Consider the following 16,932-nt stretch of genomic DNA (forward strand, 5'->3'; position numbering starts at 1 on the left):
GAGGATGGTGGGTAGAGTGCGGGACTTTGACTTAAAAAGCCCCCTGAATTCCTGGGATTTTCCTCGGGGGAATCATTGGGCTCAGTTCCAAAATGAGGGACCAGTCTCTCCCCAACTCCGACCCCTCGACTCTCAACAGTCTTAACAGCTTCCAGCATTGACACAGGTTCTCAGAGCATGAAAGAGTCAACAAACACCCTTAAGAAAGAGAGACAGCAAAGAAATCCTCCAGATAAACCAAGATGCAAAAGTTTATTGAAAATGAACAACACACATCGGATAGTAACAGCCTCACAGGACAGCTCTGCGTTTGACACAAAGCAACTGGTTGGGGACTGAGAAGAAACAGAGACTTTGTTTGAAGTCTCTGGGGGATTACTCATTTAAAACAACTTTAAAATTTCTGAGAAATATTGAGATTCTTTAAACCCTTGCTCAGTTAAAGTTAAAAAAAAAAAAAAAGGCTAGTCTTTCCACCTCCTCAAAATAGGATTTATTCCTATGGAGGGATCTTTTTTTTTTTTTTTTCAATTGTCCACACACGAACTTTCTTGATGAGATATCATTGATAAAATCTCCAGAACGGGCCTGGCTTTAGGGGAGGACCGAGAGGCTCTAGTCCTAATTTAAATGATCCTTCTTTATTTCAGAATAGGGCCTGTCCATCAGAGAAACTACCTGGGACAGTCATCAGACAGGTCACCGTTAAGGTTACGGGAACAGCCAGCCCTCCTTCAGAACAAAACCTCAGGCTATACTTGCCCGTCTTGGGCGGTTCAAAAATAAGGAAATTCTGTCAAAACCCAGATGGAAGAAGACTGTCCGCTAAAGAAAAGTCCGAGCCCTGACGAATGCCTCCTGAGCCCCCAGACCCGTATGGAGGGAGGCCAGCAAGATTAATCTTTTCTCAGGGAGGGGCGGGACATCGAAGCGGTGTTCGGTCATCGTCACCTGTCTCTGTCCAGCAGGGCGGTACTCTAAACATCCTAGTGGGCTCCTACCACCGTGGTATCCCACGGCCAGCGTTAGACAGGCCACACTGAGCCACTCGGGAACCGGCTGGATGGTTAGACATAGAACAATGAGAACGTCTGGAAACTGTGGGGATTTTTCCCTCTTTTCAAAAGGCTTTTTAAAGATTGAGACCAGCTCAAAAGCACCCAAGTCTATGTCACAAATAGAACAGAGAGGAACAGGAAAGGGTTCCAGCAAACACTGTGCATTGTGGTGCCTGACCAAGCCTTGCAGCTCTCCAGCTCCGAGATTGGTCAGTCAGTCAGGGAACACTGCTGGGTGCTGGGCTCTGCAGCCAGTGTCTCTGGGGGTAGAAGTCTGAGTCCCTTCGGGAGCTCATTTTCACTAGCGGGCTCTGGTCTCGGAACCAAAGTGTTCTCCGCTCCTGCTTCCCAGGGCCGAATGAACAACACAGACACACGCCCCCCACCCCCAGACTCCAAAGGGCAGAAGCGGTGGTGCTTTATGGGTAGACAGATGGGTTGGGGGGGTTGGAATGTTTAAAGAAGACGTCGGATTGTTTCGGAGCATCTCTGCAGGGCTCCAAGAGTTCATTCCTGAAGCAGGCGGAAAGGAGACTGTGGAGAGGAATCAGAAAACAAAGAAGATGAGAGCTGACGATTGGGAAAATCGGATGCCGACGAAAACCGAAAGCCACACGCCTCCTACCTTCATGACCGTGGCATGGGAAGGCTAGTGAAGAAATCTCCCGAACCCTCCCCTCCAGGGGACGGGGAGAAGGTGTTGGCAAGTACACGGAGAGCGCCAAAGGAGGGAGATGAAATAACCCAGAAAATGTCATCAGCCCCAATTATTCCACCTTCTACAGGAGAGATCATTGAGAAAGCCTGGACAAGAGCCGCGCGCTGAAGTCTATGAAGAAATCGGGATCTTATCTCTCTGTGGGCTATGTCATCACACCATTCTTAGCTCTCGTTAATGAGCAGTCTGTGTTCCCAGAAGAAGGTGGAGAAATATTCCTCAGAAAGGGCTTAATCCCTCTAGTCACTTTGTTGGCTGACCCTACCCTGGATCACCCCAACACAAGCAACTTCGGCCTAATGAAGGCGTAAGTTCAGCGTCCCAAGTGTGCTAAAGTACCGTTGACCAGTGTTTGCCAAGAACGGGGCCTTTTCAGGTCTCACCTGGTCACCCTTTGCCTTTCATAAAGACTCCAAGCAAGGCTCGGGAGTGCCCCAGCTGAGCTCAGGTGAAGACTGGCTTAATTCATTTATTATAATTAATTAATTCATCCATTCTGAGCAAGACGTTCAAAAGGTAATCCAATGGTGGGGCCTAGAAAGGAGCGTTCTGTGGCCAGAAAGTGGAGGAGATTTTTCCTGACTATTGAGAGATTCAAAGACAAAATTCTCCCGGGTTGCTGTTAGAGTAAATAAATCATGTCCCGGATCTTTAAAAAACAAACAGACAGACAACCCAATGCAATTCATTTCTCAAAAGGCCGGGATAGAATTTAGCACTGTTTATTATTGGATCAGGACAATGAGCAGAGGAAATGCAGTGAGTTTCGTTCAGACTCATTAGTGTCATACTGGAAAGGGGTTTCTAACCTATTCAGAGTGAGATTTTTGCCTATTGCTGGAGGGCTGATTTTCTGAAGATATGACCTATGTCATGAGAGCCCACCATCATAACATGGAGCTTTGTTCTTTAGGAGGGCTGAGGGATATTCTCCATTAAAGAATGGTCCAGAGGAAGAAGCTTCAGAGTAGAGTGAGAGGCCAGGGTGTATATACACCCTATATAGCCCATGGCAGACTCTTATTAGTTAGATGACTTTGGCAACTGTGTTTGATTTCTCCGGGTCAATGTAACCTTAATTTTGAGAGAATTCAACTATATGAGTTCTGGGATCCACTCTACTGGGGGATCCATAGTCCTAGGACCTCTGCATCCTTCAGGCTTAAATTTTTGACCTTATGACCTTCTCAGAGATGGGAAATAGCAGACTTCTAAAGCATAGGGCAAGGAGAAAGTAAATAGAGAAGAACTAGGGGGTTAGAGGAAGTGTCTGATTTTATATTAATATTTCAGTTCATATTTCTGTGATTTTAGCAATCTAATGAGGTCCCAGAATGGAAATTCCTTCCTCAATACATATGATTATCTAGCTATTTCTTTGAGCTGTTCCAGGGAGTTGCTTTAGACACACTGAGATGAGGTGGCTTGCCCATGGTCACTTAAGCTCCTATATTGTATTGTGGTAACCTTCTTTTTTCAAAGATCAAAATCCGATGGGTTCAAGTTATCCGGTAAAATTACTGCTGGGTAGAAATCCCCATATTTGATAAAAGATCCCTAATATGATGTCTTATACTCTTCTATACTAATGGATAAGAGGCTTCATCAGGGCGGGTATTCCCTCCCAAAAGACAAATGGCAACTTATCCAGCTTCTTGGTCCTGCCCAAGTCTTCCCTGCGTCCTCCCGTAAATGTGGTATAAGGATAAAACATATACAACCGCCAAGCCATTGGTCATGAAGATATTGGAGGTCACGGAGATATGGAGACATTAAGACGCACTCACACAGAGAAAAATGTTATTTTAAAAGAAAATGAAGATCAAGCAGGGAGAAAATGGGGAGGAAAATTAAGTGATATAATTACATCGCAAATATTTCATCAGCACCGAGGAGAAAATATGCCCCTTCACCTCTCCCTTTCTTAATATAATGACTAATTTCTCCTCACTTAAAAGGGGGGGGGGGGACACAACTGATTTCCTCTCCGAACAAAAGCAGTATTATTTCTCCTAAGGAAATTGCAGGCTATTACAGTCATTTTCCAAGCTGATTTATTCTTTTCAAACGACTATCAAAGAATTCGATTTCCATATTCCTTGCTGTAGTCACTTATGACACCTTTAGAGGATTTACATGAAAATGGACCAGCTGGAGAAAAAGAAAAAAGAACAATCTCCCCCCAAAGAGCCTGCACAATGTAAGTTTTCTGGAGATTAGTGTTAGGCATCCAAGTCGCACACGTGTAAGCCCACGACACACGGTCCACACTGATGCTGGTAGATCGAGCAGGTCACACGCTGCAAAAAGCTAGTTTCTGATCTTCAGTTAAAAGCCCATGCCGACAAGCCCAGGAGCAAAGGTTAGTTTGTCCACACCAGGCAAACCGGGTGAATTCAAGGAAAGGCTCAGGGCCACCACATATACTGCAAAGCCTCGGGTGCACACGCTCTAAAGACGTCAGCCCTTTCTTTCCCTTCGCTGGAAAGCTATGTTTTTCTACAAGATGGAGGCTCGTGGAAATTCCCTAAGAACCCTGGGAGCCAGCTGGTCAGACCTCAAGCCAAAGCTGCTCTTGTGCTTCGGGCAGATGGACACTCAGCAGAGGCCCTCCCTCCGGGCCAGTTCTTTCCTTCCTTTCACTTGGGGAAGTCATCCTCCTCTGACTGCTCTGCATGGTACCTGCTCCCTTTTTACAGACTGTTAAGCACCCGGGTTTCCTTTACATCCATGTGGCCTCCTGTGAGCCCAGGGCTATTAAAATCACTATCTGACAGGTGTCCAAACTGAGGCAAACTTGTTCAGGGTCACACAGCTTGGAAGAGACTGAAGTTGGCCCTCCTGTCCCTGGGTCCCTGCGCTAGGAATCATGGTGGCTCTCTTCTTTATCCTCATTGTTCCCTTCCTACTAATCCATACTATGATGGCTCCCTTTTGAGAGAAGACTTGGGAGTTCTTCACTCTTCTTAGAAAGGAGCATAGAGAAGGTGAGGAGGGAAGAAATTAAAGAGAGAGGAGAAGGGACGAACCCAATGGAGTAGCTATCACATGCCTTCCAAAAGCTGGGAAAAGCTTCCTGAGCTCAGGTCCAAGTACTATCCCCAATTCAAGAAGGCCTGCCGGGGTCAAATGCGGATGTGTCCCCCCACCAATGCCAGAGGCTTTTCTCCTGAGCCTTGATTCAGCAAAACTGTTTTGTTTTAGATAATGTGGCTACCAGTCTCCCACTTCCATCCCCGGCAGAAAGCCCCCTCTGTCCCAGGTTTGGGGGCATCTGGTGCTGAAATGTGACTTGGCCAATCTATCTTTGTATCTTTTTCCAACCTCTGTGCTTCCTGAGCCCGTGATCTAACTGCCAAGGGACGCCCAGGGAACCCAGACAAAGGGTTCAGCTCCGGGAGAACCAGCCCTGAGTGTGGTCACACACTCAAGGTCTCTAAGCCTGGATCTCCCACACAGGGGCATTGGGGGCTTTCCAGAAGCTCTCCGCTCCCTGGCAGAGACCACACATGATAATTAGCAGGGCAGCTCTGTCAGCAGCCGAGGTCAGCTAAGTCTCCAAAAGGTACTGTTTTGCTTATCTCACCATGTCTATAATGATAGATTCACTTGTGTTTGCTAACCCCTGCCCCCAAGATGTAATTGAGGGAGCTTCGACAAGATGTTTCCTCTCTCTGGACCTCAGTTTCTTCATCTTAAAACAGTGACTGGGTAAAATATTTATTCAGTTTCCTTCCATCCTCATAAAAAAATTGTCATTTTCTATATTCAGAGTGAGAGAGAAAGAAGAGAAAAATAAGCTAGAGAGAGAAAAAGGAGGGGGTAGAAGGGAGGGAGAGAAAGGAAAGAGAGAGAAAGGAAGAAAAAAGTAGAAGAGAGAAAAAGAGGGGAGGGAGAGAGAAAACAGGAGAAAAAGAGATAGAGAGGAAATGAGAGGGGGAAAGAGAAAGGAGAGGGGGGACACAAGGGAGGGAGAGAAAGGAAAGACAGAGAGAAAGGAAGAAAAAAGGGGGAAAGAGAAAAAGGGGAGGGAAGAAGAAAAACAGAAGGAGAAAAAGAGATGGAAAGAAGATGAGAGGGGGAAAGAGAAAGGAGAGGGGGGACACAAGGGAGGGAGAGAAAGGAAAGACAGGGAGAGGAAGAAAAAAGGGGGAAAGAGAAAAAGGGAGGGAGGAAGAGAAAATAGAAGGAGAAAAAGAGGTGGAAGGAGGATGGGGGGGGAAGGAATGAGGAGGAAGAAAAAGAGAGGGGAGAGACAGAAGATGAGAGAGAGAGAAAAAACGAGATGCATTATGGCAAAGCGCAAATAGTCCCTAATTTAGTCAGAGACATTTCTATTTTAATCTCGCTCTCATGATGACTAGTTATAGGGTTTGGGGCAAACTACTTACCCTCCCTGAACCTAAGCTTCCTCATGTAGAAAACAGAGCCCATAACTTTTAAAAGACAGTTTGCTTAGAAACCTCATTTAACAGGAAAGCTATTATGGTCTTCTATCGGCTGCATTCATCTTCACACACCCAGTGATAGTTATTCGGAATAATAAGCAAGTCCCAGTTGGGCTAAGTCAAAATCTGGAAGATTGGAAACTCAGCTGGGAAGGAATCATGGTCCTCTTGCAAGGGTCCCATGGACTATGGGGACTAAACTTAATTCTGCCTACCCAGCCTCCTCAGTTCCATTTGGCCCACAATAAGTTCTTGCCTATAGTAGAACTCAACAGCTTATTAATAGACGGCCAAGGCTTCCTAAAGGCCAGTTTGTGAAACTTGGTTTCACTTTGCTGGAACAGACATAAAATAGTCAGTTATGATGTCTCCCCAGGTGACTGCATTTATCACCAAGGAAGACAAATGAATATTCATTGTACTCTTCTCCACTCCCAGGGCGGTAGAAAAAACCAATTAGCACACTCAGTAATAGCACTTCTGTTTACATTTCTATTATCACAGATAGTCTTCAATTGTCTCAGGCAAGATACTTTATTATGCTTTGCCTTGAGGTAAACAAACTCAGTATGGATTTCCCAAGTGTGTCTGATTTATCCCCTTTCCACTGAAGGAACTGGCCCCAGTCTAGACTCCCAAGGTTTGGATACTTAATATCTTCAAGGGACCAGGTCTTAACTTGGCAAGTGAGTATCCTTTTTAGCACATGGATAAACAGAGTCCCAGTTCCTGAACTGCTCTTGGCATTTGCTGCTCTTTCTTAGCTTTAGGTTATAAACCATCCGCAAGAACCTTGAAGTCAAGTGAAGATCAGGGAATAGGAGGAACTGGTATATTTTAACATGGTAGCAAAATGGGGCCATCTATGGATACATGTGATAGATAAATTAGAATCCATTATGGTCTAGAAAGGAAGATTATTCTTGGAGTAAGGGTCAACTCATTAACTGTGACTTTAAGCAAACCATTTACTAATCCAAGTCATCAGTTTCTTCATGAGTGAAATAAAAGAGCTGGACCAGATGGTTTCTTTGGAAATTACCCTTCTCACTATAGATGAAATCTTCCTGGACAAGACGTTTCAATTGGCTTCTGTGAAATGGGTACCTATTATTCCCTGATTCTGGCTCCTGGGGCCAAGCAGAATGATTTTAATTCACTTCCCAACAAGATAGTCCTTCAGATATCTGGTGAAAGCTACCAGGGTATCTCACCCCACTTGCATCTTCTTTCTCTAGCCATGGGATGCCCAGTTCCTTCATTGGATGCTTTTGAAGGTGCTCCAGAACCTCCAGGTCCTGATTACCCTTTTCTCAATATCCTCCAGTGTATTAATACCTTTTAATAATCATGGCTCGAGTGTCTATCCCCAGAACAAGAAGACCTGGCTTATTTCCTAGCTCAGTCACTGAGCAGCATGGTCTCAGAACCGTGATGTCCCAAATTCGGGTCTGCCTTGTGACCCTGAGCGGTTCCTGGCTGGACCTCTCATTCCTCTGGGAGACTCTCTAAGAGCGTAATTGAAGAGAAAGGGGCCAACTAGTGTTTGAAAAGAAAATTTTCTCCTCTGGAAGTCTCACAGGTCTGGCTCTTACCCCATTCCAATTCATTTACCAATAATTCTCTAATTCTGGATTAATCCCTTTCGCTCAGTGGGCCCATCTCTCTCCATCTTTCCAAAAGAAGTCCAAGATTTTTGGCCAGGCTGCCGGACAATGGGAAGGACACCCTGCTCTCCTTGTGTCTCCTTTTTAGTTCCTCCAAAGCCAGGCTGCCCAGACCACATCCAGGGTGGGAAGGCAGAACAGTGACAGGAGAGGCCATAGTGTTGGGTGGAGCTGGAAGTCACCAAATACAGGCTACAGGAGGACCATGGAGCCCAGTCCTCTGCCCTCACCCTGTCTCCTTACTTCTCCAGACCCTCTACTGGGCTGAGCCTTTGCTCTCCAGGCCCCTGGATGCTAGCATCTTCCCCTTAAAACTTGCCAGCTTCTGATCAGCCCAGAAGCTGTGCTTTCACTCCCCTTCAGAGTTTGAGCTCATCTGAAAACTATAAATCTGCTATTTTTCTCTTTGCAACCCCAACATTTCATACAATGCATGTCAAACAGTAAGTGCTTAATAAATGGTGTTCTTCCTCCCCCCATTCAGTCAGTCAGACCTCCAGTTCTTGTACTACTTAGCTGTGTGACCTTGGACAAAGAACCTCCCTTTCAGCCTCAACTTCCTGTGGAATGAGAAGCTACTAGGTCAGGTGATTTGTGGGATTCCTTCAAGCCCCCAAAGTCTACCATCCTGATTGCTGGTTGATTTGTCACACGGGGGATGGGAGGAGGGGAATCAGAGAAGGAAACAGTGTAAAACAGAACCAATCCCTGGAAAGACCACATGTCCCAGTGCGGGATGAGGGCTTCTGCCTTCAGCTCTCCTTAGTGTATCAAGAGGAAGAAACTTTCCCATCTGTGAAACTCTGAACCTTTTTTTTTTTTTTCTGTTTCCTACCCACTGCCACAGAAACCTACACCAGCAGAATTCTGCACCCTTATTTTTTAAATATCAATTATTGGCAGGGCTTTGCTAGAGACTCTGGTTCAGTTGCTCCTTTTTTTAGTGAAGGAAGATGCAGCCCTTTTTACAAGGCTGAACAAGAGTCCCAGCCTGCCCTCTCTCCAGCTCTGTTACGGGCCACCAACACCTGAAGCCTTCAGCTGAACTTCTCTCCACTGACATTCAGACGGCCAAAGCAAACGCCCATCGCCGGATGTGGAAGCTGGATGGGGAGTCTGATTGAGAAGAGAGAGCTCAAACCTTCCCTCAGTTCCAGCCTCACTCTGGCCCTGCCTTTTCCGCCTCATGCCTTGCCCTGGCCAACACAATCAGCAAGAGGGCCGGGATCCCCAGAGAGCGACCGCCTGTATCTGAGCAGGAAGCTACCACCGAGACCGGCCATGGTCCAACTGACACGGAGAGGGGCTCCCTTTCTCTCTGTAACAGCACATTGCCCCCAACACTCTAGGGCCACAGGCTGGAAAGCCCCTAACCCTGCCTCTGTCCAGCTCCTCTCAGCTACAGCAAAGGGAGGGGGCGCAGGCACTCACTGTTTTTGGAGTAGGTGCTGATGCTGCTGTTGCTGCTGCTGCCTGTAGGTCTCGATGGTGTGCTGGGGGAGGTACTGCATGAGTTCCAGAGACTCCTTGATTTTCAGCAACATTTCATAAGTCTCTCGACCTCTCACCTGTAAGGGAGGACAGGAGGAAAAGACCATTGGGAAGGGAGTTGGAGTTCTTAGAGGCGGCCTTCTGTGACGGACACAGTACGGGGTCCGGAATCGGGACCAAGAGGGCTTGACTAGCACCTCGGACACTAGCTGCCGTGTGGATCTAAGCATGTCACTTACCTCTCTGAACCTCAGTTTCCTCATTTCCAAAATATGGATAATAATGTCTATAACATGTACTTGGATGAGGCTCAAAATAATGGCTACAGGACAGCTTTTAAGTTTTAGATATTTACCTATCACAAAAATAACCAAAGGGCCAAAATTTAGCCAAATATATTTGGCTAAGATCTGGTATTTGGGGAATATATATGTATGTATGTATGCACACACATGTATATATTATATATATATGTGTGTGTGTGTACACACGAATATATATGTGTGTATATTTAGTATATATATATATAGTGTGTGTATGTATATATGTATATATATATATGTGTGTGTACACACAAATATTTTTGTGTATATAACATTTGGTGTGTATATATACATATATAGTGTGTGTGTGTGTATGTGTATATGTATACACACACATACACACACATACACTCATTTGAGACTTTTAAGGAGTAAAAAGTCAACAGAACCCAGAAAACCCCGAATTTTATTAAATGATGACTCTCAAAAGGGAAAAACTCCTGAATTATGTTTGTTTCCTCAATCTCCACATACATGTTTAAACATTTCCTGAATCCTTTTATTATCACCAAATTTGGTTTCTATAAGTATTACCCTATTTAATTATATTATATATCTATTAAAATATGTCTAATATCTGTGTCTACTCCTCTGTCTATATCTTGAATGGATCAACCTTGTTAAAATCAACTGTAAATTTTCCCAGGGGGAATGATCTCTGTCACATTATTCATCCGAGTCTGTCTTCACCTTACATTTAGTATATTTCAGGATGCTCGACGATGGTCTGCAAAGTCTATTTCCCTACAGAAAACATCAGGATTATAAACTCTCAGGTCAAACCCAGCCCATGTAATGCCTTCCAAAAACTTAATCTAATGGGATCTACCTACCTAAGCTCATTAAATCAAGCTTTCATTTCTTTGGGATGAGTTTGTTTTGGGGTTCAGTTTTGTTGAGCAGGACCGACCCCAGCTCCCCTAATGTCCCCTAAGACATTTCAATGCACTCCATGGCCTGAGCCAGTTTTAGCCACGCTGGTCACCCCGAGTGTTGGACCTGGTGAAAATTTTGGTGTAGGGATCTTGTAAAGTTCAGGCTAGGATCAATCTGCCAACACGATTGTTGCAAAGTTGAGAATTAAGGGAGAGCTCAGCCCAAGGGGAGCACACCCAGACCTGTCTGGCTGCTTTGGCCTCCAACTCACTGTAACTCCCACTCAACTCCCATTGCTGACCTCTCCCTGGGTCTCAGGTCTTCTGGGATGGCATTCATGCAGCATGACCCCTGGCAGTGACAGTTCAAGTAACTGGGCATCCATTCTCCAGAACTATAATCCTATGACCTGGCAGGGTGAACGGGGCACTCAAAGCTGTGCAATAGACTTCTTCCTCAAGGTCACAAACCTAAGGCTTTTGGTGCACGGTGCCATGGTTTGTCTCAATTATTCCTAAATGCATCGTTAGCTTTGTGGATTCTCTCAGGCTAAGCTTTAATTTGGTATGGCTTTTCCTTGATTCCTGACCCATTTCTCGGCCACATCCTACCACTGTATTGCTGGACTTCAGATCCACTTTAATTATGATTCTAAACCAAGTACGTGAAGGGTGATAAAGCTGGGAAATGGAAGTAAAGAATGGATGCAAATCACATGATGCACTCCCCTCCTCCCAAAAAAAGCCCATTGGTCTCTAAGCAAGAGTTAACTTTAAATAATTTGTACTTTCTTTTTTCCCTTGATTCCACCTACCAAATGATCAGTCATTAGAACCAAAATTTTTGATGCTGTTAATCGATCAATAAACACTTATTGAGCACTTACTATTTGTCAGATATTCTACTAAATGGCAGAGATACAACAAGAAGCAAGACAGCTCCTGCCCTCAAGGAGCTTACGCTCTCATGCTATCAAATGGTTTGATCTCATAAGCAGATATATATTTTCTGGATGAAAATGGCCCCATAGAAAATGTATCATTAGTTTTATTGCTGTAGTGCCCTGAGAACCATGGCATCTGTCTATTGAAATTAGAGCTCCGCCCTCTTGTTTGTGTCGTCTCCTTCCTGCTCTTGAATCAGGAGCTTTCTTGTTTTTTGTGTCTTTGTTCCTTAACCCGGTGCTTCACAAATAAGTAGCATTTAATAATTTTTTTGTCAGCCAATAAATCAGAAGTGTGTAAGGAAAACGTTTTTGAGCCCATGTCAAAGGAAAACAAATATTCCAGCCATCCCACTCACCGGCAAGTACAACAGCTCATCATCAGGGGAGCGCCGTTTCTTGATTGACGTCATCTGGATGCCATGAGTGTTCTGTCGGAAAGCTGTGGGCAAAGGACAAGGGATTCTCAGCACATCTCTCGGGCAGAAATGCTCCCACCAGACAGACAGGCACCAGCGGCGCAGATCAGTGTAGCACGAGCTAGTCCTTCTTGCCAATCATTTTATCGGTTGGAGTCAAAGTCAGCGCAATTTTGGCACGTGAAATAAGTCTAGGACGCTAAGAATGACCTATGGCTTAAAAGCCATCTCTGCTGTCAAGCAGGAAAGCTAAAAGGAAGTAGCTTTGAGAAAAGCACATTGAAGGTCTGTGGCAAGGTCAACTTTTATGATGATGAAATCTTATGAAAAATAAGTAAAAATTTCCCCCACGGCTAAATTCAAAGAATCCCATTCATTTTAAGCAGCAAAAAACATTTTCTATATGTTTTTATCCCTTCTCTGTACTTTTGAAGTGTGGTAGTGAGGTGGACACCAGCTTCCTCCCCCACTACTGTTCTACAAATAACCATCTTATGGAGCAAATCCTCAGGTGCTGCCATGTAAGAAGTGAAGACAAAGTGGTGTGGGTCCCAATAAGTGGAAACTCAAGCTAGAAAGAGACTTAGAAATTGTCTGCTCCGATCCTCTTATGAACCCTCATCTGAAGAAACTTAAGCACATAAAAATCAACAGATTTGCCTAGAATAACTGGAATAACCTGGGAATGAACTGGGAGAAGGAACTTTCAAAATCATCTTATTCAGTTTCTTGCTTTAGAGATGAGAAAACAGATTCAGAGAAGGAAAGTGACTTACGATCCTTGGCTATGAAAGGGGATTTAAATCCACATCCTCAGACTCAAAATATAGAGCTTTTCTCATTCTAGCCATGTCTTCTTATGTGAGGGGCACACAAATCTTAGCTTGCTCAGTCTCTAGACCAAGATTTTATGCTATTTTCTGGGGAGCACTAAACAGGACCCAAGATTGAGAGCTGGAAATGTCAGAAACCTGATTCAAGACAGAAATAGTAAAGGCACATAACCCATATCAAAATCACTTTTAAATTATTTCTTTGGGGAAATATCTACAACAGAAACCTAGTATGTATGTATGTATGTGTTTATGGGCATATATATATACATTACATAGATGTTAGAATCCTAGTGATAACTCACTACCAATGAGGTAGAAACAGTGCTTGAGCTTAACACCTTTGAGAGTTCACACATTGACTCACACATTGGAGTTCACAAGTTGGGAGATTTCAGAATTCAGTATGAGATTCACAAGAATGAGATTCACACCTCCCATAATCCCACTCTCGGAGGAGGAGTCAACCTTTGAGTTTACATCTAAAAGAGCCTAAAAAGAAGCTGAGTCAATGGAGTCAGTCAGTTCGGAAGATTGACAGAGTGAGAGGTCAATTGGAGATTGAAAACCAAGATTCAGAGAAGCTACAGGTGACAAAAGACAACCTGCAAGAGCTCTTGGAACCAAGGAGGGAGAGAGGCCTCCAAAAAAGCTAACCGGGCCCAAGGAAAGAGACAAGACTTGGAAGGAGAAAATAAACGTTTGGATTTTATCAACTGGCTGCATTTGAAGTGATTATTGATCAGAACTGAAACTAAGGCTGCCTCCAGAAAACCTCCCCAAGAAACCTGCTCCCAGTGAGAACGATTATATTTTAGAAAAGGAGAAGACTACACATATATACATATGTAGGAGCAGTATTATATGTGTGTGTGTGTGTGTGTGTGTGTGTGTGTGTATTTAGCAGCTTGAAGATGAAAATAAAGGGATAGTGCTATTGTTATATGAGATAATAGATTCTGACGGCCATTTCTTGCTCTTATTATTAATCAACAAAATGATTCTTTAATTTCTTAACCAAAAGAAATGCATCATAAAAGAGTTCCCTGACTTAAAGATTCTAGATGGTGGGGTCCTGGTGAAAAGTTGATGAACAGTCACAGTTCAGGCTAATCTAATGGGATATTTTATACTTAGACATTGTCCAAATTATATCCGTGGAGTAGAAGCAGAAGCTAATCCCTCCATTCCTTCTCATCATGGATCATTCTCACTGATTACTTGCAACAAGACCTTTTTGAATGGCTAGCCAATACGATGGAGGCCTCCATCAGATATTGAACATAGTAAAAAGGAGGAGAATGAATAAAACATCAGTGTACCCATCTATTGATCTTTTATTTCCACTGCATGCTCAATATTATTTTTCATTATGTGTATTCACAACTATATTTTTACACCATTTCTCACATTTACATAAAAATATTGAATTCTTCCTTGGTTCCAGCCCCAACATAAGGCATCTTTCATGATACTGAAAAGCACCTTACACTACATCTTGCTTGAAATCAACACTCTAAAAGAGCCAAGTGAATCTCTCTGTTCCTATCTGTCTAGGCTTTGTGTTATTTTGACCCAGAGGAGAGTCTTGAAGGCTCCCCTCTATCTACTCACTCTGTGGTCATTTTTAAAAAATGAAATAATCATTAAAAAAAAGTGGGGCCTTATATTTGTTTTACCCTAATCATGAGATTGTGAAAGATGTGGGTTTTATACTTTGACTCCGGGCTAAATTTCTGTTTCTGCATTTCTGACCTTCTTGTTGTGGCAACTATTTTTAAACAGTTAAACTTCTCTAAAGAATGGCTGCAACCAGAATTGATGTCTTTTTTGTCCATTTTCCCCCATTTGTCAAAGTTGATATCTAATTTTGAACGGTTTCAAGGTGGAGTCTGGGTTGGTATCAAAAGGAGAAAAGTAGGAGAAAAGTAATGGATATTGAATAGTGAATTGGTTCCACTCCCTGGCTCCGTCCCTACTTAAGTGACTCTGGACAAGTCACTTTTACTTCCTTAGCTGTGAAATGAGAGGTTTGGATGGGATGGTTTCTGTAGTCCTTGGCAGCTCTAACTTTAAAATCTTGGCAGATTTGGTTTTTTCATCTTCACCCTTTCTTCTTTTTTTATGTTTACTTTGAACTTTGTTTTAATGATTCAATAGGCTAACTGTTCCAAAACAGCTGATTCTAGAATGGCAACTACATCAATAACTAGTCCTTTTTCCACCTGATATAATAGAACCGATTTCTTATTTTCAGATAGTTGCCCACTTAATGTTTACAATTCCTGATGCTGCTTAACACCATATACCAAGATAAGATCAAAATGGGTCCATGACCTAGGCATAAAGAACGAGATTATAAATAAATTAGAGGAACATAGAATAGTTTATCTCTCAGACTTGTGGAGGAGAAAGAAATTTGTGACCAAAGATGAACTAGAGACCATTACTGATCACAAAATAGAAAATTTTGATTACATCAAATTAAAAAGCCTTTGTACAAATAAAACTAATGCAAACAAGATTAGAAGGGAAGCAACAAACTGGGAAAACATTTTCACAGTTAAAGGTTCTGATAAAGGCCTCATTTCCAAAATATATAGAGAACTGACTCAAATTTATAAGAAATCAAGCCATTCTCCAATTGATAAATGGTCAAAGGATATGAACAGACAATTTTCAGAGGATGAAATTGAAACTATTACCACTCATATGAAAGAGTGTTCCAAATCATTATTGATCAGAGAAATGCAAATTAAGACAACTCTGAGATACCACTACACACCTGTCAGATTGGCTAAGATGACAGGAAAAAATAATGATGAATGTTGGAGGGGATGCGGGAAAACTGGGACACTAATGCATTGTTGGTGGAGTTGTGAACGAATCCAACCATTCTGGAGAGCAATCTGGAATTATGCCCAAAAAGTTAGCAAACTGTGCATACCCTTTGATCCAGCAGTGTTTCTATTGGGCTTATATCCCAAAGAAATACTAAAGAAGGGAAAGGGACCTGTATGTGCCAAAATGTTTGTAGCAGCCCTGTTTGTAGTGGCCAGAAACTGGAAAATAAATGGATGCCCATCAATTGGAGAATGGCTGGGTAAATTGTGGTATATGAATGTTATGGAATATTATTGTTCTGTAAGAAATGACCAGCAGGATGAACACAGAGAGGACTGGCGAGACTTACATGAACTGATGCTAAGTGAAATGAGCAGAACCAGGAGATCATTATACACTTCGACAACGATATTGTATGAGGACATATTTTGATGGAAGGGGATTTCTTTGACAAAGAGACCTGAGTTTCAATTGATAAATGACGGACAAAGGCAGCTACACCCAAAGAAAGAACACTGGGAAACGAATGTGAACTGTCGGCATTTTTGTTTTTCTTCCCGGGTTATTTATACCTTCTGAATCCAATTCTCCCTACGCAACAAGAGAACTGTTCGGTTCTGCACACATATATTGTATCTAGGATATACTGCAACATATGCAACATATAAAGGACTGCTTGCCATCTAGGGGAGGGGGCGGAGGGAGGGAGGGGAAAAAATCGGAACAGAAACGAGTGTCAATATAAAGTAATTATTAAATAAAAATTAAAAAAAAAAAACAATTCCTGATGCTGTCAGCCTCTCTTCCAGAAAGTGTACAAGATGTATAGGAATGGGACTTTGGAGTAATCTAGAGGTTGGGGGCATTGTCCTTTCTTGATCCTGAATCTTTATTTCCAGTTCTCCCTGAGCCATGTGATTTTCTTAGTCAGACAATGTCAAAGTATATGTTGATTTAACTTGGATGCTCACCAAGTTCCTTCTAGACTTTCCCTGTGTCCTCTACAATGGATGCTGACACAGAAATTGCAATTATCTTCATGGTGGTCTCTCTGCTTACACTCAACATGAGCAGTGCAAAGCAAGATAAGCTAGCATCTCACGAAGTGTTTGCTGTTGCCTTTTAGTACTTTATTAAACCAACACCTTCATCTCTACCCCCCTCCCCCAAGGTGAGGTTTGGAAACACCTTTTCATTTGGCTGCAATCCTTTGATGTCTTCTGGTTTCCCTTTTGCCCAAGATGTCAGTGGATCTGGCAACCAACTGTTGGTTGCTGGACAAAGGATTCACATTCAGTACATGGAGGTAAAG

The 16,932-nt window shown here is 43.1% G+C and overlaps 1 protein-coding gene across 6 annotated transcripts in view; it reads right to left on the reverse strand.

The window, feature by feature from the left end:
- TP63 (tumor protein p63) overlaps positions 1–16,932 on the reverse strand; it is a 214,277-nt gene that overhangs the window by 15,918 nt on the left and 181,427 nt on the right. For 5 of the 6 annotated variants that reach the window (XM_051991652.1, XM_051991651.1, XM_051991655.1 and 2 more), the window contains 2 exons: positions 11,884–11,966; positions 9,323–9,459 (listed from right to left, as the gene is read on the reverse strand). In XM_051991652.1, the coding sequence (XP_051847612.1) occupies positions 9,323–9,459; positions 11,884–11,966 (220 nt within the window). Of the gene's footprint in view, positions 1–227; positions 1,593–9,322; positions 9,460–11,883; positions 11,967–16,932 lie in introns of those variants that run through there. The other variant, XM_051991656.1, reaches the window with a different exon arrangement.

This window comes from Antechinus flavipes, chromosome 3 (genome assembly GCF_016432865.1).
Source record: "Antechinus flavipes isolate AdamAnt ecotype Samford, QLD, Australia chromosome 3, AdamAnt_v2, whole genome shotgun sequence".
NCBI lineage: Eukaryota > Metazoa > Chordata > Mammalia > Dasyuromorphia > Dasyuridae > Antechinus > Antechinus flavipes.